This window comes from Nematostella vectensis, chromosome 4, assembly GCF_932526225.1.
Source record: "Nematostella vectensis chromosome 4, jaNemVect1.1, whole genome shotgun sequence".
Classification (NCBI taxonomy): Eukaryota; Metazoa; Cnidaria; class Anthozoa; order Actiniaria; family Edwardsiidae; genus Nematostella; species Nematostella vectensis.
The window spans coordinates 17,481,747-17,505,716 of record NC_064037.1 but is presented as its reverse complement, the minus strand read 5'-3'; the positions used below and the strand labels follow the sequence as shown (position 1 = coordinate 17,505,716).

At 39.9% G+C, this 23,970-nt stretch overlaps 4 protein-coding genes across 5 annotated transcripts in view; 3 read left to right on the top strand and 1 right to left on the bottom strand.

Moving 5' to 3' along the window:
• Nucleotides 1-37: 37 nt before the first annotated feature.
• Nucleotides 38-6,116, top strand: LOC5511349 (nuclear cap-binding protein subunit 3). 2 transcript variants are annotated; one of them, XM_032380614.2, is made up of 10 exons: nt 38-229; nt 302-361; nt 1,997-2,097; nt 2,169-2,200; nt 3,047-3,166; nt 3,480-3,557; nt 4,094-4,171; nt 4,244-4,315; nt 4,940-4,967; nt 5,169-6,116. In XM_032380614.2, exons 1-10 carry the CDS (start codon nt 38-40, stop codon nt 5,686-5,688), a joined length of 1,281 nt encoding a protein of 426 aa, XP_032236505.2. In that variant the 3' UTR covers nt 5,689-6,116. The 2 variants fall into 2 exon arrangements, with proteins under 2 accessions (XP_032236505.2, XP_032236504.2); XM_032380613.2 differs by having other exon boundaries at nt 4,091-4,171.
• A 428-nt stretch (nt 6,117-6,544) lies between these two features.
• LOC5511321 (9,11-endoperoxide prostaglandin H2 reductase) lies at nt 6,545-8,521 on the top strand. Its single transcript, XM_001631707.3, has 3 exons — nt 6,545-6,829; nt 6,907-7,341; nt 7,875-8,521. The coding sequence occupies exons 1-3, from the start codon at nt 6,693-6,695 to the stop codon at nt 8,302-8,304; spliced, it is 1,002 nt and encodes a 333-aa protein (XP_001631757.3). The 5' UTR covers nt 6,545-6,692; the 3' UTR covers nt 8,305-8,521.
• LOC5511348 (palmitoyl-protein thioesterase 1) lies at nt 8,457-19,965 on the bottom strand. The gene is made up of 10 exons (XM_032380616.2): nt 19,798-19,965; nt 17,996-18,105; nt 17,031-17,069; nt 16,713-16,801; nt 16,158-16,316; nt 15,072-15,086; nt 14,857-14,947; nt 10,662-10,760; nt 10,258-10,329; nt 8,457-9,104 (listed from the first exon to the last, which is right to left on the bottom strand). Exons 1-10 carry the CDS (start codon nt 19,952-19,954, stop codon nt 8,982-8,984), a joined length of 954 nt encoding a protein of 317 aa, XP_032236507.2. The 5' UTR covers nt 19,955-19,965; the 3' UTR covers nt 8,457-8,981.
• Nucleotides 19,966-20,082: 117 nt separating this feature from the next.
• Nucleotides 20,083-23,970, top strand: part of LOC116617678 (golgin subfamily A member 6-like protein 22) — a 35,553-nt gene continuing 31,665 nt past the window's right edge. The window contains exons 1-6 of the mRNA XM_032380612.2: nt 20,083-20,191; nt 20,383-20,853; nt 21,330-21,449; nt 22,352-22,903; nt 23,357-23,404; nt 23,824-23,900. Of these exons, the coding sequence (XP_032236503.2) occupies nt 20,114-20,191; nt 20,383-20,853; nt 21,330-21,449; nt 22,352-22,903; nt 23,357-23,404; nt 23,824-23,900 (1,346 nt within the window). The 5' untranslated portion in view covers nt 20,083-20,113. The remainder of the gene's footprint in view (nt 20,192-20,382; nt 20,854-21,329; nt 21,450-22,351; nt 22,904-23,356; nt 23,405-23,823; nt 23,901-23,970) is intronic.

Below are 23,970 nucleotides of genomic sequence, written 5' to 3'. Positions count from 1 at the left end.
GAACTTGTTCTTGAAAACTGAAAATGAAAAGCTAGAAATGACTGCTCGAATCCCCGACCCAAGTGAAAAAGACTTATTTTTGGGTTCCCTGTGTTGTCTCGTTCTTCCGCTGGCACCAATGGTCGCGGGCTCTAAGAACCAGATCAAATCCAAAATGGAGTTCGAAGAGCTGAAGGTTGAGGTCCCGATAGATGAAGATTTAGAGGACGAAACCCTCCCTCAGCTTCCGGTAACTACTCAGAACCTCTTAAAAAATAACTGTTTTATCCTATGGCTATTACTAACGTTCTCTCAATTACAGGAAAAAAGATACGAGAACAAAGGCGGTAGTTTTGTTATTGGGTTTGACGTCGACTCAAAGGTTAGTTAAGTACAATAGAACTCATATAGGGACTCACAAATAAGAGATATTAACATATTCACAGTCAGCCTTCCAAGTCTCAGGTCCCACCTCGCATGCAAGGGAATATGTAAACGGGATTTTCGCCTTTAAGGTGATGCTGTTATAACTGGATACTTTGTTTGCTCTACAACCTCTCGCGATCAAAACAAAATTGACTCTTATGACTTTAAATATAGAAATCTTCGACTATTTAACTTATTAATACAACCTAGACAATCAATAGTTGAATTCGAGAACAAGCGATCGTTAGTAAGAATTGTTACAAATAAGGTACCCTTCCAGTCACATGTGAATGATGTTTCCGCTGCATATTTGGTCATAAAGCCTGCAAGCTGGCTCTCATGCATTTGGGGTTAGATGGGAATGGCTTATGGCTCTCATTTCTAGCACGCTTGCCCACATGAATCCCAACACTCGAAAACAAAACATTTCCATCTACCTCAACAATTCCATCTAACTCAACAATTCCATCTAACTCAACATTTCCATCTAACTCAAGTGTCTTAAACATGCCAGAGGATTTCACAAGTCAGTGGCTACACGTAGGCTAAATGCTACCCTAATTCTGGATCAAGGAGACATGTACAGAAAACTGTCTAATCTTCTTTACTTTAATCAGTTGTCATTGGCTATATTTTGACAGCTCAACACATCGGTTCGTGTGAACTGGGTTGTTCCTCAAAAACTTGGCTGATGGCTCTAATTTCTAGCACACTTGCCCACATGAATCACAACACTCGAAAACAAAACATTTCCATCTACCTCAACATTTCCATCTACCTCAACAATTCCATCTAACTCAACATTTCCATCTACCTCAACAATTCCATCTAACTCAACAATTCCATCTACCTCAACAATTCCATCTAACTCAACATTTCCATCTACCTCAACAATTCCATCTAACTCAATATTTCCATCTACCTCAACAATTTCATCTAACTCAACATTTCCATCTAACTCAATATTTCCATCTAACTCAATATTTCCATCTACCTCAACATTTCCATCTAACTCAATATTTCCATCTACCTCAACATTTCCATCTAACTCAATATTTCCATCTACCTCAACAATTCCATCTACCTCAACAATTCCATCTAACTCAACAATTCCATCTACCTCAACAATTCCATCTAACTCAACAATTCCATCTAACTCAACAATTCCATCTAACTCAACAATTCCATCTAACTCAATATTTCCATCTACCTCAACAATTCCATCTACCTCAACAATTCCATCTAACTCAACATTTCCATCTACCTCAACAATTCCATCTACCTCAACAATTCCATCTAACTCAACATTTCCATCTAACTCAAGTGTCTTAACATGCCAAAGTTTTCTGTACGTGTGTGACTGCAGCTTCTTGATCCAGAATAAGGGTAGCATTTGGGCCTTTCAACTCGTATAAAGCTTGCTTAAGGACGCAATATGCTATATTGTTCTGATTTGACTTTTCTTTGTCAGTACAGGATTTGGCATGTTAAGACACTTGAGGGACACATGTCAAATTAAGATGGGCGATTGCAAAAGATATAAAAAGTGGTATTTTTTTATTGGCTCTTATTTGTTGTGCTGTTCTTGAAGGAAGCCATAGAGAAGCGTAACAGGAGAGCAAAGAGATTTGGCGTTCAAAATGCAGGCCAAGAAATCGAAGATAGTAAGACAGAAGGCACAGGACCTGTAAGGTATACTATTTTTGTCTTTGTGGTCAGACCATTTCCATGTTTCTTGTTGTTAATTTTCACTTTCTTTGAAGAATTCCTAAAGATCTGCCCAAGATCCCAACAGGTCAGTAGGCAAGTGAATCCAGCCTTTCAGCTATGGGCAGGGGTAAAGGGGTGTTTGCTAACCCCTTGACTGCCAAAACTTGGTATTTTCTTATAAAATATTTCCTCCCACTCATAATACATCCTGGCTGTGTCCTGAAATGCAATATAGCCAATGAAGTCAATCCCCATCCTTCCCCCCTCAGCAAATATAGCCAATGAAGTCAATTCCCATCCTTTCCCCCTCAGCAAATATAGCCAATGAAGTCAATTCCCATCCTTTCCCCCTCAGCAAATATAGCCAATGAAGTCAATCCCCATCCTTTCCCCCTCAGCAAATATAGCCAATGAAGTCAATCCCCATCCTTTCCCCCTCAGCAAATATAGCCAATGAAGTCAATTCCCATCCTTTTCCCCTCAGCAAATATAGCCAATGAAGTCAATTCCCATCCTTTCCCCCTCAGCAAATATAGCCAATGAAGTCAATCCCCATCCTTTCCCCCTCAGCAAATCTTTGGTGTGCCCTGGAGTGCTGCCTAATAGGACTAATGTCAATTCATGGTTTGTGACAATTCATTTGGCATGGTTCGTATCAAGCCTTTTTGAGATTTTGATGCTGGTTAGAGATCATCTGTCCTTACAGGAACAGGCCCAGTGAGATTGATATTGGGGTAATGAACAAATTTCATCTTAGTTGTAAGTTTGAAAGGCTTTTTGCTTACTTTGTTGTCTAAACCTACTCAAAATACTTTGTCAGTACAAATGGGGAATGTTAGTTCCAGTCTTCCCTCCCCCTTCTCCTTAACCCCAGGATTTCCATGAAGGGGTAATTTTGTTTTTCTGGACTTAATCTGTTGATTTTTCTCAGGTGACATCCGCCCAGATGCACTGCTTGTTTTTGGTGTAAATGAAATGAGCACAAAAGACGTGTTTGAATACTTCAAGGTTTATGGCCCTGGGTCGATTGAATGGATTGATGATGCTTCGTGTGAGTTCATCAGTAATGCTTTGAAAGTATTCATTAAGTATACAAAACTAAATAGGGATTAAAGTTTCTAATTTCATATCTAGACTTGTTTTAACTTATGAATGCAGAGAATTGATTAGGAATAGTAGAGGCTTGCTGTCACTCAGCTGATTGTTGGGTTGATCATCTTCAAAAAATATATAAAATATAAATATATTTTGCTTTGAATTTTATTAAGAACACATTTGTCACAGATGGTGACTGGTTGACCTAATTTTTTCACGAAATGACAGATGAAGTGGTGCTTATTATATATTGCATGCTTGTTTTTTAGGTAATGTAGTATGGGACGATGAGCACACGGCCAAGAGAGCACTTTTGGAAATGTCTAGAAAACCTGAGGGTGAGCCAGGTAAAACATATTAAGTGAATAATGGTTAAAGTTCTAAGCATCCATGGCCAACAGTCATGAGTAAAATAAAGATTAAGTTGCTATTATAAATATGCTATTTATATTTATCTAATTCGCTACTGAGGACAAATTTGCCCAAGGTGATTGTGGTTTTGTTAGAACTACACTTATTCACACTCATATTACCAAAATATAAATAGACAGAGGTTTGTAAGAGGACTTTGTTTTATTCCCATGGTTTTTCTTCCATTTGGTTTGTTTGTTGTTTAATTGTCTTGTACTGTTTTTGATTTGTTTGGTAGTTCCTATCAAAACAAAAGTGTTTAAGTAAAAAAAAACTTCAGCCATGAAGAGCCCTGTTTTGTTTGTTTGTTTGTGAAGTGTTATTTTACATTCCTCTCTCGTAACGTTAAGTTTCAAGGTGCTATGTTTGCACAAGTAAAAAGACAATATGTGACATTTATTTACTGCCGTTATAATATTGCATTACAATTTTAGTCTTTTTAGTATGTATGTTTATTTATTCCATCTAGAAGATGATAAGATAATATGGCGGGCTGGGCCCCCTTGTGACAAGGCCAAAGATGGACTGGTCATGAGGTTTGCCACCAAAAGTAAGTATACCTTGAACCCTTTATACCTAATCTTTCATTTTGTAGCTCTCATGGTTCCATTTGCATTCTCAGAGGACAAAAAGCAGCCTGATGCAGCCAAGCGGAGTATGTACTACCTGGTACATGGTTACCCTGGGCAACAAGGTAAGGGGTGGTGTATAACCTGGTGCATGGTTACCCTGGGCAACAAGGTAAGGGGTGGTGTATAACCTGGTGCATGGTTACCCTGGGCAACAAGGTAAGGGGTGGTGTATAACCTGGTACATGGTTACCGTGGGCAACAAGGTAAGGGGTGGTGTATAACCTGGTACAATGGTTACCGTGGGCAACAAGGTAAGGGGTGGTGTATAACCTGGTATGTGGTTACCCTTGGCAACAAGGTAAGGGGTGGTGTATAACCTGGTACATGGTTTCCCTGGGCAACAAGGTAAGGAGTGGTGTATAACCTGGTGCATGGTTACCCTGGGCAACAAGGTAAGGGGTGGTGTATAACCTGGTACATGGTTACCCTGGGCGACAAGGTAAGGGGTGGTGTATAACCTGGTATATGGTTACCCTGGGCAACAAGGTAAGGGGTGGTGTATAACCTGGTACATTGTTACCCTGGGCAACAAGATGGATGTGCTAAAACATTCAGTGCCCACAAGACCTTTTTGTGAAATTTTAGATGATTTGCATGTGAGCTTAAAGTAAAAAAAGTCACCACTATCTAAGATATAATAACATAAGCTTTCCTTTGTTTAATTTTTCCTTATCCGTTTTGTTCAGGGAAAAAAGGGCTGGTTAGCAAGTCAAGGTAAGTGGAGAATGGGATAAATTTTGTTAAGGGAGTTCTCCACATAATTTATATTTATTTTAAAAAGGCTGTTTCCAGAAAGCCCTTTCCAGATTGGGGAGCCATGCGTTATCTAAGATTGATCCATCTCCAATCCCGTACCGCCATTCATGCCAAATACTTTTATCTAAATACTTTTACTATTATCTTTTCAACTCTTAGAAAACGCAAGATTCTGCAAGAGCAGGAACGCGTGAGGCACAAATACTCAGGTGAACCAGATGTGCAGTTTGTGGAAGAAATGGAACTGGACGAACCAGAGAAAATGGAGACAGATGAGCCAGCCATTAAAGTGATCGTGAAAAACGACCGCTCGACCGATAAAGTGAAAAGTGATGTACCTGCGAGACTTCGCATGCGGATGTACGCGGATGATATACGGGGAAAGGACGAGGGCGATGGCGACGACGATGAGGATGATGGTGATAGGGACTTTAAGAGGGATAGGAAACTCAGAGCAGCCGACAGACTAGGAGCACCAGAACAGGAGAAAGAAGCTGTCGAGAAAAACGACGAAAAGAAGGAGAAAGAGCAACAGAAAAAAGAGGATGGTACCTCGGACAAGGCTCCATCTCCTAAAGGAATCGATCTCAGAGCCAAACTTAAAAGTCGCCGGCGTCACGGCTTTGATTTTATCAACAGACCGTCACTTTCTATCGAAATCAGAGAGGAGAATTCTTAAAGTCTACAGGATTTTATTGTAAAAAAAAAACTGCTTTCTATCAAGATTAGATAGGAGGGATTGTAGGGCTATACGCGATTTTATCTACACACTTTCATTTTTTAGCGGAGCTCCTACGATGCCGCGCGAGCACCAAAGTTAAACAGGCAGCAAGTGGCATTACGCATGGTGCTCCATATTCTTCGATGTGAGCGTCGTCACATTACTTGGCATTGTTTGTGTCGCTTGGACACTAGATGTGATAGGAAATGACTGGATTCTTTCTCGCGAAGGCATCAAAGTCTGAACGACTTTTAAAAGATTGCTTCAAGGTGATGTTTCTGTCAAGAATAAGGAACCGATCTCAGAGCCAAACCAGACCCGAAATGCAGGTTGTGTTATACAGCTATTTATACCTGTTTATGAAAGTTAAACCTTGCGTCATGTTTTGTCTAGTGTTGTGTTTCTATTGAGTTATCCAAAACTGCCGCAGAGGATGAATGCCGCACCCACTCCTACTGCCCGTCCGTGTACCCTTTTGTTTTCCATGGACCATGTTGTCATCTATATTTTTTGAGTTTTTTTTTTTTTTATAATAATAATCTGAAAGAAAACAAAATTAGCGGCGTTGAGGGGGGGTTGTCTCCTCGCAGCCGCTTTGTCGAGGGTAACGTTGCGTGACCAAAACTAATAGCGGCTGCGAGGATACTAAGGGGAAGGGGCACTGCGTCTGAGCCAATTTCTCGTGGCAATGTTAATTCAAAAAACATTCACATATTTTGTTAGTGACGAAAATCCCATAGAACACTAGCGACCCTATTCTGCTTAGCGCGTGCGTGACACTAAAATTATATTTTTTTTCTAACTTTGGGAATCCTGTGGTGCCACATGCCTTCGTTCCCAGTGGACCTCGGCGGTGTTCGAAAACACAACATTCCCAAATAAACCCAAATGAGGAGAGCCGGCTATCAGACTAAATCTTGTGCCTCGTTTAGCAGCATCGCGTCGAGCCAGCCCACTCACCGATGCCTTTAATGAACGCAAGGAATGGGTTCAGTGAAGAACTGCCCAGAGATGTCGAGCAATCTCCTCGATTTGGGGGGAACCCAACGAACGCGATCCATATTTACAAAGCTCTGAATCAAAGTTCTCTTTATAACCGGTAATGGAATGCATTGTTTTAGATCTTGATCAGTTTTAATTCGAATATTGTGAATACATTGTGTTTCTTTAATGTAGGAACCAAAATAGGACAATTACTCCGGTCAAAGACGAAAAAGAGGAACTATCGATATCTTCGACTCGTATAATGAACGATGGTAGAAAGATTCCCCTACTTGGGCTGGGAGCCCACGATATCCATTCCAAACAAGCTGTACTCTGGGCCTTAGAGAGTGGTTACCGTCTAATCGACACGGCTTCAAGATATCATAACGAACAAAGCGTCGGCGAGGCAGTACGTTGTAGTAACATCCCCAGATGTGAAATTTATGTCGTGACCAAAGTGTACTTCACCGAACACGGATACAAAGAAACCATGGATGCGTTTTACAAGAGTCTGACCCGTCTAGGATTAGGCTATGTTGACTTGTATTTGATCCATTTTCCCGTTCCTTCTGGTGTAGTCGGATCGTGGCAAGCTATGATAGATTTAAGGTCAAGAGGGCTTATCAGGTATGTCAACTGATCGAAGACAAGACCAGTTTGTGCTAGCTACAAAATTTATAGTGAAAAAAAGACGGTTTAACAGTATAAGGGGGATTGGCTTAAAGAGGTTTTACTGTGTGTGGGGGGGATTTGACCTTAAGACAGTTAAACAGTACACAGAGGATTGGCCTTAAGGGATTTTGCTATGTGTGTGTGAGGGGAAGGGGGGTGGGGATTGGCCTAAAGACAGTTTAACATTATATTTGGGGGTAGGGGATTATTGGCCTTAAAGGTTTTTTCTGTGTAGGGGGGTTGGCCTAAAGTGGTTTACACTGTATGTGTTTGTGCGTGGGGGGACTGGCCTGAACATGGTTCAACTGTATATAAGGTAGGGGGATTGCCCTAAAATTTGCTTCAGAAAAAAAGGGTTTCCGTAAATGAATGTATAGAAATATTGACAAGCAAATTCAAGGAATGATCTTGCCCAATATAACTTGAAATAATACTTCAAGGCACCCCTTCCCTCACAATTTCCTCATTTTGACAAATTGGATGCTTAGGTCTATTGGCGTCTCCAACTTCAACATCCAGCACCTGGAAGCCCTGCGGCAACAGACCGGGGTTGTCCCAGCCGTCAATCAAATAGAAGTTCACCCCTTTCTTCAGATGAAAGAGCTAACACAGTACTGCAAAAGGCACAACATTACCATTCAAGCATTCTCTCCACTGACCAAGGGAGAGAAATTATGTGATCCCATCCTATCATATGTCGCCAAGAAATATAACAAAACAACTGCACAGATCTTGGTGCGATGGTCTCTACAGAAAGGCTATGCTTGCATTCCAAAGTCTGCACAATTGGAAAGAATCAAGGAAAATGCTAAGGTGTTTGACTTCAGCATAGACAGGGCAGATATGGAGCTTATTGATGGGCTAGAGGAAAATTATAGAACCGGAAGAGACAAGATACTATGGCCTTGGGAAGGCTAGTCTGGTGATTAAAACTAATTGAAGTACAGTTTTATCTAGCATTGAAACATGTGAGAAATTGTAATATATTATATATAATGCACTTTATAGAAAAAAATAACAGCAATTACTAGAACATTTTTATTATTGTTATATTTATGAAGGAATAATAATTTTTGCTGATACCAAAGGTATCAAAAGACTTTTATTGTAAAAATAAACACATTTTTATAGTGCATTTACATTCATATGCATTATCTATTTGTTCATATTATTCATAAAAACAATAATGCTTGGGTAGATAAAGGTCAGTTTTGCATTCCCTAACAAAAAAAAGATCCATAGTAGTGCTTCAAATAAGTTTTAGGTGTAATTCTAATTAATACATCTTATTCATAACCAAAATCATCCAGTTATGTAGTAGTGGAGCATCAAGCAAAATTTGCCTTCTTTCACTTCAATTCCTATTTATACAACAGTAGTTGGCATTCTTATAGCATTGCCAATCTGAAGTAGAGATGTAGGTTTCAGACGGCTTGTTTGAGTAGGATACTGTTTTTTTAATCAACTTCTGGCAATAAACAATTGATTAGTTGTTTTATGGTGAACGATTTAGTAATAATCATTATGTTTGATAAGGTATTTTGTGTTAAATTTGGAGATTGATTTGATATATGATTCCTCTATGCCAGAAGATATCACTTTAAAAATGGGATAATCTCTTTGATGAAAAACTCGTTTGTGAATCTTAAATGGTCACCATCTGCAGATAGGAAGTGGAGTTTTCCAGCCTTGTCCATGACTTGGAGCCCAAGCCAATCCTTGTATGAAAACAAAAACTTAATCAGTTTGAATAACCACAAGGGGGTGGAGGGATTTAATATGATGGTGAGTGAGTTCCCAACAAAGCTCATTACGCAGATAATTACCCAACCAATATATACACAATATACAAAAAAGAGGAGCATAAAATATGGGTGGTAGGGGAGATTTACAAACCCCCCGTCCCCCTACCCTTTCTCCCTAAAAAATCTGTTATTTAAAGTTTGGGGTTGGCAGGTATGGAGTTAGATGTGACACATGTTACATAACAAGGGTGCTGTGAAAGAAACATCTTTTACTTCTCTTGTCAGGTGAAGAATGGTTTAGATTTAAAGGACCTTATAGATTATTTCAGATTGCTCAAAACGAATTTGCTGGCGTGTCGGTACATGGATGTGAGCTTGTTTCTTTTGTTGTTGCAACAAAATTGAAGCACCCACTGACCATAATTTTACAAATAGGCTGGATCATAACAGAAACAAGCAGTGTTCCCTTCCTGCACAAAAATTCTAAAGTAAAGGTTTGTGCCCCTAAAAATACTAAGAAACCCTGGGGATTAAAAGCATTTGATTGGATTGTGGTATTTGTGAAATCCAGAAGAGTCAATGTTGAGACAAGTGGTGTCAGGGACATGACGGAAAAACCCTGAACATGCACACTTCTGAGAGATGATACAATTTCTTACAATGGCCATCAGTTCCTTGTATTCCGGACTAATTTTCCATTTTAAAAACACAAATAATGTGAGGCCGAAATGCACATACCCAGATTTTGGCTTTTTAAAATAATTTCTTCCTTGATTATCCTTGGGCTATGTATGAACTCAAAGAAGAAAAGCTCAAATTTCAATGACTCTTTACAAAAAGTCGCATCAATAAAAAAAAGTTGCATTAATTGATATTTTGTTTGATATAACTAAGTACTTAGGGGAATTTTCCGCCTTACTTAATGTGAAATGAGCTTATTGGAAACATCAAGTCATTTTCCCGTCATCAGGTGAATCACACCTTCAGATTGTGTGACTTTCAAAGTAAAGCATGCACTTAGCCAATTAGGATCAAGATAGAGAGTACAATGTAAAATACTTAGAGTTATAAAGTTGTCTAGAGTTATAGAGACTGGCATCCCTGTTGACAATCAAAGTAAGTGTACCTCTTTATAAAGCAGGCTCTCTTGCAATGTCATCAACTCCTTGCCTTGCCCAGGCTTGTAAAAGCCGAACCACTGTAAAAATAAAATATTGGTAATCAGACATTACTTTGTATTCCTGATAATAAGTTTTATGTGATTTTAATGGCTCTTTCATCCCTATAATATTAATGATTTGAATTGAAATAAATTGAACTCAATTCAACATAGGTTATCTATTTCAACCTGAAATTAACATCTACTCTTTCTAGTCTGTGAAACCATTTATGTTGTTGAAAAGCAAGATGTTGCTGAACTGGTAAAATCACATGATAATGCTCAAAATACATACCACAGCTAGTTAGATGTACCCTCTTCCACTAACATCCTAAACAAGACAAGGTGTAAATTTATGTTTTTATCAGTACCTCAGATTCCTTGGGATCAACCATGGTGTCCTTGGCAAACATCACCATCACAAAATTCTTTAACTTCATCAGATTCTCTTTGTAAGTTGGATTCTTAGTCTGCAATACAAAAATCGATCTTTGTAATGTAAACTAAAGATATAGCACGACAATAAATAATAATTACATATTCGTAAAGCATTTAAAAATATTAAAGAGTATAACAAAAAAGGATAAGCGTAAAAACAGATAAATAATAATTTCAACAATGAAAATCATCCTTTATTAAAACCCTAAACATATTTTTGACTATGTGTCACATGTTCATCTCAGGATAGACACGTGTTCATCCCAGGATAGACACGTGTTCATCCCAGGATAGATACGTGTTCATCCCAGGACCGACACGTATTTATCCCAGGACAGACACGTGTTCATCCCAGGACAGACACGTGTTCATCCCAGGACAGACACGTGTTCATCCCAGGACAGACACGTGTTCATCCCAGGATAGACACGTGTTCATCCCAGGACAGACACGTGTTCATCCTAGGACAGACACGTGTTCATCCCAGGATAGACATGTGTTCATCCCAGGATAGACTATTGTCATCCCAGGATAGACACATGCTCATCCCAGGATAGACACATGTTCATCCCAGGATAGACACGTGTTCATCCCAGGACAGACTATTGTCATCCCAGGATAGACACATGTTAATCCCAGGATAGACACATGTTCATCACAGGACAGACTATTGTCATCCCAGGATAGACACATGTTGATCCCAGGATAGACTATTGTCATCCCAGGATAGACACATGCTCATCCCAGGATAGACACGTATTCATCCCAGGATAGACACATGTTGATCCCAGGATAGACCAGTGTTCATACCAGGATAGACACATGTTCATCCCAGGATAGAAACATATTGATCCCAGGATAGACACATGTTCATCCCAGGATAGAAACATATTGATCCCAGGATAGACACATGTTCTTCCCAGGATATACACATGTTTGCCCTAGGATAGACACATGTTCATCCCAGGATAGACACATGTTGATCCCAGGATAGACACATGTTCATCCCAGGACAGGCACGTGTTCATCCCAGGACAGACACATGTTCATCCCAGGACAGACACATGTTCATACAAGGACAGACACGTGTTCACCCCAGGATAGACACATGTTCAGCCCAGGATAGACACATGTTCACCCCAGGATAGACACATGTTCATCCCAGGATAGACACATGTTTATCCTAGGACAGACACGTGTTCATCCTAGGACAGACACGTGTTCATCCCAGGATAGACACATGTTCATCCCAGGATAGACACGTGTTCATCCCAGGACAGACTATTGTCATCCCAGGATAGACACATGTTGATCCCAGGATAGACTATTGTCATCCCAGGATAGACACATGCTCATCCCAGGATAGACACGTGTTCATCCCAGGATAGACACATGTTGATCCCAGGATAGACAAGTGTTCATACCAGGATAGACACATGTTCATCCCAGGATAGAAACATATTGATCCCAGGATAGACACATGTTCATCCCAGGATAGAAACATATTGATCCCAGGATAGACACATGTTCTTCCCAGGATAGACACATGTTTGCCCTAGGATAGACACATGTTCATCCCAGGATAGACACATGTTGATCCCAGGATAGACACATGTTCATCCCAGGACAGACACATGTTGATCCCAGGATAGACAAGTGTTCATACCAGGATAGACACATGTTGATCCCAGGATAGACACATGTTGATCCCAGGATAGACACGTGTTCATCCCAGGATAGACACATGTTGATCCCAGGATAGACAAGTGTTCATACCAGGATAGACACATGTTCATCCCAGGATAGAAACATATTGATCCCAGGATAGACACATGTTCATCCCAGGATAGAAACATATTGATCCCAGGATAGACACATGTTCTTCCCAGGATAGACACATGTTTGCCCTAGGATAGACACATGTTCATCCCAGGATAGACACATGTTGATCCCAGGATAGACACATGTTCATGCCAGGACAGACACATGTTCATCCCAGGACAGACACATGTTCATCCCAGGACAGACACATGTTCATACAAGGACAGACACGTGTTCACCCCAGGATAGACACATGTTCAGCCCAGGATAGACACATGTTCACCCCAGGATAGACACATGTTCATCCCAGGATAGACACATGTTTATCCCAGGATAGACACATGCTCATCCCAGGTTAGACACGTGTTCATCCCAGGATAGAAACATGTTGATCCCAGGATAGACACGTGTTCATCCCAGGATAGACACATGTTCATCCCAGGATATACAAGTGTTCATCCCAGGATAGACTATTGTCATCCCAGGACAGACACATGTTCATCCCAGGATAGACACGTGTTCATCCCAGGATAGACACGTGTTCATCCCAGGATAGACACGTGTTCATCCCAGGGTAGACTATTGTCATCCCAGGATAGACACATGTTGATCTCAGGATAGACTATTGTCATCCCAGGATAGACACATGCTCATCCCAGGATAGACACGTGTTCATCCCAGGATAGACAAGTGTTCATCCCAAGATAGACACATGTTCATCCCAGGATAGAAACATATTGATCCCAGGATAGACACGTGTTCATCCCAGGACAGACACGTGTTCATCCTAGGACAGACACGTGTTCATCCCAGGATAGACATGTGTTCATCCCAGGATAGACACGTGTCATCCCAGGATAGACACATGTTGATCTCAGGATAGACTATTGTCATCCCAGGATAGACACATGCTCATCCCAGGATAGACACGTGTTCATCCCAGGACAGACACGTGTTCATCCCAGGACAGACATGTGTTCACCCCAGGACAGACACACGTTCACCCCAGGATAGACACATGTTCACCCCAGGATAGACACATACTCATCCCAGGATAGACACATGCTCATCCCAGGATAGACACGTGTTCATCCCAGGATAGACACATGTTGATCCCAGGATAGACACGTGTTGATCCCAGGATAGACACGTGTTCATCCCAGGATAGACACATGTTCATCCCAGGATAGACAAGTGTTCATCCCAGGATAGACTATTTTCATCCCAGGATAGACTATTGTCATCCCAGGACAGACACATGTTCATCCCAGGATAGACACGTGTTCATCCCAGGATAGACACGAGTTCATCCCAGGATAGACACGTGTTCATCCCAGGATAGACACGTGTTCATCCCAGGGTAGACTATTGTCATCCCAGGATAGACACATGTTCATCCCAGGATAGACAGGTGTTCATCCCAGGATAGACACATGTTGATCCCAGGGTAGACTATTGTCATCCCAGGATAGACACATGTTGATCCCAGGACAGACTATTGTCATCCCAGGATAGACAAGTGTTCATCCTAGGGTAGACTATTGTCTTCCCAGGATAGACACGTGTTCATCCCAGGGTAGACTATTGTCATCCCAGGATAGACACGTGTTCATCACAGGGTAGACTATTGTCATCCCAGGATAGACACGTGATCATCCCAGGGTAGACTATTGTCATCCCAGGACAGACATGTGTTCATCCCAGGGTAGACTATTGTCATCCCAGGACAGACACGTGTTCATCCCAGGATAGACACGTGTTCATCCCAGGGTAGACTATTGTCATCCCAGGATAGACACATGTTCATCCCAGGGTAGACTATTGTCATCCCAGGATAGACACGTGTTCATCACAGGGTAGACTATTGTCATCCCAGGACAGACATGTGTTTATCCCAGGGTAGACTATTGTCATCCCAGAATAGACACGTGATCATCCCAGGGTAGACTATTGTCATCCCAGGACAGACATGTGTTTATCCCAGGGTAGACTATTGTCATCCCAGGACAGACACATATTCATCCCAGGACAGACACATATTCATCCCAGGACAGACACGTGTTGATCCCAGGATAGACACGTGTTGATCCCAGGATAGACACGTGTTCATCCCAGGATAGACACGTGTTCATCCCAGGATAGACACATGTTCATCCCAGGATAGACACGTGTTCATCCCAGGATAGACTATTGTCATCCCAGGCAACTGTCAACATCACTTCCAGACAAGGGAGTGAAAATTACAGGTCCCATCTGTAAGTAGTATTATTATTTTGCATCTCAGAGCAAGTTTTTAAAAACAGTTACCTTTTCTTGATTAATATCAGCAAGGAAGATACTTTTGTCTCTGTATTCTTTCTCATTCATGGAGTCATGCCAGTATTCTGCCTGGACCAAACTATGGACAATAAATAGTTTTAGATCATATTACTGATTGCTTTAACAGTCACAACATGAGGTAAAAAAAAACGACTGTCTAATAGGTTTCATCTAATACTGTCTGCTTTCTTTTCGTTACTTACTGGTCTTGAATCCAGCTGCAAAAGCAAGCAAAAGATGCATTACTAATAATTAATAATGATAAACTAAGCACAAAAAATATGTTTAGCAACATAAGCCCCTGGCAAATGATTTCCACAAGCCACTCAACATCTGTTAGATTTTATGGAAGGCTAGTTGAATAAATTTTTATGTTCATGGTGAACGGATTCAACTTTTTTCTTTAAACAGACATGGTTTGGCTGCATTTTGGATACAAGAAAAATTTTCGAAAGATTTGCAATAAGTACAAGCACTGACGGGACAGTTCTGCATCAAAGAATACTAAGTCAATAGAAAAATGTATGCTTGACACAATTTGACCAAAAGAAAACAAAAACAATGAATTTGTGCATTCTTTACAGCTTTTAAAAACAACATTGTGATTACCCTGGAAAAACTTTTGATTCAAATCTACAAAATTTTACCCATTAAGATTAGATATTAACTACAGACCCCCTGAGGGGGGACTCTCCAGAAAGGTAGAGGGGGGTGATTCTCACACCAAAAGGCCAAAAATCACCCCAGTCCACCCAAGTTACAAACATTTATCAGAAACACCTATAAAATGAAAATACATAAAGTATTTTCATACAAAATAACTTGAGTTTGATGGCTGCACATGCATGCGTCAAACAAATGAGCTGGCTAAGCGGCACTGACTTCTGTGCAATAATCTTGAGAACAATAGAAATAAAGAATGGCTGTTGAAAATTCACACCTTTTGATATCCATTCAACTCGCCCTTAAACAGCATCCAACCAGATTTATTGAGATGGCAAAAAGGCCATTATGGCCATTCAATAAAGTCTAATAACTGTTGGATGGCTTGTTGAAACAGTTTGCAAGGGGCTATAGTCTTATGTACAAAAGTCGCATTACTAATCATATAATAAGGATAATCTTTTTTGGAAAACACAGTCTTGTACAATTAGATATTATAAGGGCTTTTAAATACATAGCATTTGATGGCATCAAATACTAATCTTAGAGATTGCAATGGTGGCGTCATGAGGGAGAATAGGTAGAATTTTCATATCAATTGCATAAAATACAGATTGCTTTCACACCTGACATAGGCCCCAATGTTGAGCAGCTCTCTGACATAGTTACACAGTGTGCTGTTGTCTCCAGGGCAGTGCGGGAACCCATAAACGCCTTGGTGCTGGCCACCAAAACTAATCAGATTCAGCATCGGTGGCGTGGGGCATCTCTGAGCAACTGCCCGCCTAAGTCACACAATAATAGTGCATTTGGATGATGACATATTTAGCTTTAAGTTTCAGGTCTAACTGTGCTTTTCCTTTTGAGATGAAGAAATCCACTTTAATATTCCAGCAGGGCATTTCTGGGCTGTTTTAAGCTGTGTTAAGTATACTACCCAAATTTTGTTAAAAATTGGTTATTCTGGTGTATTCTGGTGTATTATAAAGACAGCCCAAAAATCTAGTTAGGCCAAGGTTACTTCCAGTTGATTGGTGGTCCGACAAAAACATCAACCGCTGGCATAGTTTAGAATCTGTACTATTTAACAGACCATTCACTCTAAATTATCAGTCACATCCTCAAAGAAACTTTGAATAGACCCACTGCTTTTACAATTTTAAATATTTTTTTAAACTCACAGAAACTGTCCACCCTGTGAGAAACCCATGGCATTGTATCCATTTTGTAGTTTGGGGTCTTTAGCAAGTTTAGCACAAACTTGCTCCACCTGAAGGGAAATAATTCATCTCAGTAACTCTCAATGTAGAAATAAATAATAATAGAATTTTTTTTGTACATTCTTTTGACCCCCTCCCCTTCCCCTTCCCGTCCACCCCACCTGTGATTAGATGCCAGAGGATAAAAAGATTTTTGCAATTACACTACTATGTGAAATGCTCTGTTTTATACTGCATTTCCCAAACTTTCACCTTCAGAAAAAAATGTAAAACAGGTACCTGGTCATTCACATTCATAAGAAATCCATTTTCTGTATCCTGTTAAAAGAAAAAAGGGATTTATGTGTACTCAGTACACTTTTTCAATGTGCATAGACAAATGCTAAGTCACAACTCAAGAACATTGATATCAATCATCATAGAGTGGACATAAACACTCATGTACCCAATCAAATTGTTACCGACCATAACCTCTTATGTGTACCTGGATAACATCATTGCCAGTCATAACCTCTTAAGTGTACCTGAATAACATCGTTGCTAATCATAACCTCTTATGTGTACCTGAATAACATCATTGCCAGTCATAAACTCCTATTTGTACCTGAATAACATTGTTGCCAGTCATAACCTCTTATGTGTACCTGAATAACATCGTTGCCAGTCATAACCTCTTATGTGTACCTGAATAACATCGTTGCCAGTCATAACCTCTTATGTGTACCTGAATAACATTGTTGCCAGTCATAACCTCTTATGTGTACCTGAATAACATCGTTGCCAGTCATAACCTCTTATGTGTACCTGAATAACATCGTTGCCAGTCATAACCTCTTATGTGTACCTGGATAACATCATTGCCAGCCATAACCTCTTATGTGTACCTGGATAACATCATTGCCAGTCATAACCTCTTATGTGTACCTGAATAACATTGTTGCCAGTCATAACCTCTTATGTGTACCTGAATAACATTGTTGCCAGTCATAACCTCTTATGTGTACCTAAATAACATCATTGCCAGTCATAACCTCTTATGTGTACCTGAATAACATCATTGCCAGTCATAACCTCTTATGTCTACCTGAATAACATTGTTGCCAGTCATAACCTCTTATGTGTACCTGAATAACCTTTTCGCCAATCATTAACTCCTATGTGTACTTGAATAACATTGTTGCCAATCTTAAACTCCTATGTCTACCTGAATAACATTGTTGCCAATCATAAATTCTTATGTGTACCTCAATAACATTGTTGCCAATCATCAGAGAGCGTACATAAACTCCTGGGATGTTCTTCTCTACCAAACTTTTGATGGATCCCATACTTAGAGGGTTACAGCACGAGTCACCTAAAATAACCAGAATGTGGATGTTGTGTTATGTAAACTCCTTTTACTTCTTTTGTTAACTGTAGAAATAATGTCCTTTGTTAATTTTTTTTATACTTGGAGCACAAAACTATTTACCCTTCTACAAAAGGCCATTTTACACAAAGCAACATTTTCTGCAACTTGCACAGCAATTTTTGTTGCATTGTGAATTGCAAAATAAATTGTGTGTAACATCCCCTGTTTGCAACTTGTAACTTTTGCAATTTTTTGTTGCGTTGCCAGTTGCGAAAAAATTTAACTGTCCCGAAAAATGGCAAAATAATTGCCTTGTGTATCATGTTTTTTTTGCAACTTGTAATGCAGCTTGCAAAACCATTTCAGGAATTTAGCCAATCAATAAATGCTTCATTTATCCTGGGAGAAGTAGGCAATCAATGTAAATTATAATTTAATGCGAGCGCATCACGAGTGGCAAACAAATTACAACCATGTATCATTCCTAGAAAAAATTGCCTAGTGTAAAATGGCCTTTACTCTTAAATGTTTCCCAGGAAATGTTATGTGACCGAAACTAAAAGCGGACTTTCTATCGCTGGGACTAATTAGATTTTTTTAATAATGCTAAAATCTCTAACAATATTGTGATCTTGTAGATATAGAGATAAGTAAATAGTCTCTTGGCCCTTCTAGGGACTCCTAAAATGTCGTGCAAGCATTGTTTTTCACCTATCCTAGCAAAGAGACAAGGCTGAGTTATGGCAGCTGTAAAGCCCTGTGCAAACTGTGCTATCATTGCTGGCGAGACATTAGCCCAGCAATGTTGAACACCGTGTCATGGTAGGTGCTGGCTGGTGCTGGCATGTGTTGGGGAAATTTTGATTGAGCTCAAACTTTTGGCCAGCACTTCGCCAACATCTCCTTTGTCTCGTGGTCATTCGAGCACATCACAGCTTTGCTGGCGCAGTTTGCACACGAACCAAGCAATGCTGGGCTCATTTGCATCGTTTCCATAGAGAAAATAGCTTGCGCCCAAATAATGCTGTAATTTCAAAAAGAATAAACATTAACGCATCTATAATCAAAGAAAACATAGCAAATTCTTGGTAGTTAAAACAACTAAAATGTATCATGCAGAACACAATCCCACATGCTACTTTCTGATTATCAGATTAAATTCATTGTTTTTTATCGTCCTCTTATCACTCGTAGTCATAAAAATGACGACCGCTACAACATCAGGGGACGAAATAGACCTGAATTCAACCGGAATCCAGCGAAATATCGGGTTGCCTTTTGAAAACACAAGTAAAATGATGGAGTCTTGGGTTGCCTTCGGTCCTGTCATGCATTAAACACAAGTCAAGCATGAACTTATTACCAACATGCTGACATGTTTCGGCAGTTTGCACACTGGCGTAACTTGCTGGGCCAGCAATGCTGACGGGTGCTGGCGCAGTTTGCCCAGGGCCATAGTGTGTGTGTGTGGACTGTAGCGTCTGTGCGGTGGAATGGTCAACCATCACACTCAGTCTTACAATGTAACTTCAAAACGTAACCCAAAGTAAAACATCTATAAAAACTGAACTGTTAACTGAAACTGCTGCTGACCACTTGGACTTTTTATTCTGTTTCTTTTCTCCAATGAAAAAATAGAAGACGAGGAAGAGTTGGTTGACTATGGAAAGAGGGCTCTTATAACCTTTCACTCACCCATTCCATGCCAGATTATAACAGGGACTGGCCCGTCTTGCCCGGCACAGACAGTTGCGAACACTAGAAAAACCATGGCAAAACTACGGCGGCTCATTCCTGCAAACTCCATCTTTGATAGAGACGAAGATGTTTTGACAAACCGAACACAAGTCATGTGACGATCATCATTCAGTTATTACGACGATTGATCGGACGTTATCGGATGGTATTCGGGGAGCGGAGCACTCGCAACGGGGCTCCTGTGGTAAAGTTTTGCAGCCAATCAGAATGCTCAAAAGAAGAGAGCGTCGTTTTCAAACGAAACGAAGTAAAAATGGCGGCGTCCACTGAGTCGATACGAAATGACTTTCTCCAAGTAATAGCTATAGATAAAGAAAACTTACTACCACAGGTAAACACTGGAATATATATTTGTGTGTTTTTTCATCGATTTTCTATTAAAGCCCCACAATTTCTTTAAAAATGCAAATACCATGTTCCTGTTTGTCGACAAAACCACAAATATCGTTCTGCAGTCTTTAAGGTATGTACTTTACCCCACACTATAACTTACAAAAGATTTATCTTACGCTTTGTTTCTAGATGCCGTCCATAGGAACTCCTGGAAGGTTCCCCCTAAAACCAGTTCAAGGAAATGTAACATCAATGAAAAAACAGCTGGTAAAGAAACGTGCTTCATTCGCAACGAGCTCTGAAATAAGCAAGCCCCATCGTATTAACAAACGGCGGAGCATTCCAGTTTACGTATTCAGAAAGAAATCACAGAAAAACGAAAAACGTCGCAGCGTAGCACCCGTTATACCTGAAGACAGCGCGCTTTCGTTTGAAACGAGAAAACACCTGTCGACAAGCAACACATGCGATAGAGAGGACATTGTTGGTGGAAAACTCAAGATCTTGGGTGATGCTAATTCACTTTCAAACGATAAAAAACGCGTTTTGGATTCTCACAATAATGTCAACGATACAGAGTCTTCAGCAGTGAAATTGGAGAAAGAGATGGACGATTTTTCCGAGAGGATTGTCTCACAAGTGCTGTTTGATGTTGCAAGGGTAAGAACACTAAGTCTGGTTTCATGATATTTCCATGCTGTTATGGCAATGGCGGATATCAATCACAAGAGGCTCTACTTCTGGCCGCACTGTATATTTTGGAAGTTAGCTTAAAAGTTATAATATATTACAATTAAAGTACTTTCCTTGAAATAGTGTGCCACTATGCACAGAAGGGGTGCACAGTGCAATTTAAGGGAATTGCATTAATTGTTTCTTGTTTTAAGGGGGAGTATAAATAAAATATACAATATTGAGGTATTTCAATCAACATTACAGTAGGATAAAGTCTGTGAAGTGGAAGGGCAAATCTAATAATTTGTTGTGTAGATCGCAATGTCAATCAAAATACATGAGAAAAGATATGTGCAGGCAAGTGTTAGAACAGGAAGTAGAGAAGGCCCTTTAAAGTATCCATTGCTAAGCAATAAATTCCTACAGATAATTTATTTGTAAATACCGTTTACATTCCACAGGCTGAAGCAGACAAGCAGAATGCAGTGAAAGTAAAGGAATTTGCAGAGATTATCCTTCAAATGAATAAAGAGAGATTGCAGATTGAAAGAAAACTTGCAAACTTCACCAAAACATCAAAGGTTGTACTTTGAAAATACAGTGTGTGGTGACTAAGATGTTATAAAGTCCTTAAGGTCGCTCGCACGTTAATCAACATATAATAAACAGAGGGCGTTATCAATTTTAAACTTCGTACAGAAGCGTCAATGTTTATGCGATTGCTCTAGATTTTTTACCAAAGATGACTCAATGTATGGAGAGTGCACACATTTAAAAATTGTATTTGTATTAACACGCAATAATGTAGTAGCACATAAAAAGTAAACAACATGTTTTGCACTTATTTGCGACTGATGCAAAATTGAGCGTTAGCTTTTTGACGACACTACCAGAATAAGTTTTATATGTGGTGATACAGCCTCTGTGAAAGTTAGAAAAAAATCTGTGGAAGAGAAAAAAAGTAAGATATATATTTAGAATTTCGACCCAAAAAATTAACGGCGAAGTTCACTCCATTCGAAAAGCGTTTATGTTAGCCTTTATTACCCGAGTTTTTGCAAATACAGCCGCCAATTGTTAACAATAACTCATGTCAAATTTGGTTTGGCTGAGTTCAATAGAAAGAAAGTTGTAACATTTGAATGACACTGAATGTCACTGCCATTTTAGAACATTTTTCCGCAAAACTGATAAAAACACATTTTCCGCAATATTTCAACAATCAACCGTGGAATTTTAGAGATATTTGTCAAAGATTAAGACAACTTATATGATCGACTAGACTACATAGAAGCGCTTTGTTGGGACAGGGGAATGAATCTAGAGCAATCGCATAATTATTGACGGTTCTGATATTGCTCTATCACTCTGTTTGTGATCTGTTGATTAACGCGCCAGCGACCTTAAGGCATAGGCCATTTCTATAAAAGTGTTATTATATATTAGCATTGTCATGTATAACAGGAATTGCCTTATTTTTCAGAAAGAAGTTGAGTCTGAAAAAGTCATCTCAAGGACAGATGGTAAAAAAGTGCTGGAGCTTGAAAAAGATATCTCAAAAAAGAAAAATGAAATAAGACGACTAAGAACTGAACTTTCGCAGCTACAAGAGAATTCCAAACATAAACACTTTGAAAAAGAGTTAGAGGGAAGGAAAGCGGAAATTAAGCAACTGAAAACTGAGATCAATCAACTACAGCAAAAACTAAAAGAGATTTCGGGTCTTAAAAGTGAACTCCAAAAAATCAGAGAGCAGAATAAAAATTTGAATGAGATTGTATTTTCCTGCCGCAAGGAGAACACAGCACAGAAAGCTACTGTTGCTAAGCTACAGAAAGAAGTGTTTCTAAAGGAATCAAGAATCAAGGTCTGCTCAGAGGAGAGCACAAAACAGATATCTGAACTAAAGCAACAGATAATGGAAAAGGATGTTGTGATTAGAGATTTGAGAAAGGCAGTCAGTGAGGATGAGATAAACTCAAGAAGACATCAGCAGCAGTGTGAAGTTGTTGAGGCTCTTGTCAACAGACTTGAGGTAAGGTCATGATGGCACAGGCCCTTGTCAACAGACTTGAGGTAAGGTCATGACAGCACAGGCCCTTGTCAACAGACTTGAGGTAAGGTCATGACGGCACAGGCCCATGTCAACAGACTTGAGGTAAGGTCATGACGGCACAGGCCCTTGTCAACAGACTTGAGGTAAGGTCATGACGGCACAGGCCCTTGTCAACAGACTTGAGGTAAGGTCATGACTGGATGATGTCAGGCTAGGTCTCTCTAGGTCTTCCTAGTCCAAGAGCCTTGCATGTCTCAATTACTGACAACCAAGATGCTTTTCCCTAAGGAGCTTCTCGTATTACTCAACTAGCTAGTAAATTTCTTTCGATCAAGGATCCTGCCTGGTTGTCAAATGGTAGCCTTTTGTTTATTATATAATCAGTTCAATCATTTTATGGTTTTATTTTATGGTCCTGGCATTTTATCTTAGGTGGTTTCTGAACTGGCAGAGAAGTTCAAACTGTCTGCAGAGAGAAAGGTAAGCATTACCATGATCGCCATAAAAAAGCCCATAAATTGAGATCTTATGTAATTATTCATCAATGCTCAACTTAGTGGTCTATTGGTTTCCAACAAGTACGGAGAAATGGTCTCTGTCTTTTTAAACTGCTATAGCTAGAGAAACTGGAGCCAAGATGTAGAAAAAACTAGGTGGTTTGTTTTGTCATGGTGGAAACAGGGTTATAAATATCAACACATGGTTGAAGTAGTATTATGTATGCCCTGAAAAAGTAGTTGCCCTGACATTTAAAAGAACTAGCTCTTTTGCTTTGAGAAAAAGCTAGCTACTGTACCTCTACCACAGAGGCACACAACATTACAAGTTTGACCTTATGTTGATTTATTCCCCTGTTCTTGAAAGACTACAATACTGATAGTGAATCTGTTTGTCTTAAGGTTAAGGAGCTGACAGCATCACTGCAGGAGAGCCACAAACTCCTGGACTCCATTGACCTTGAATTGGAGCAGGCCAGGTAGTATGGCATTTACAGTAGGACCCTGCTACTGTAGCTCTAACACCCATTTACCGAAACTAACAGTAGG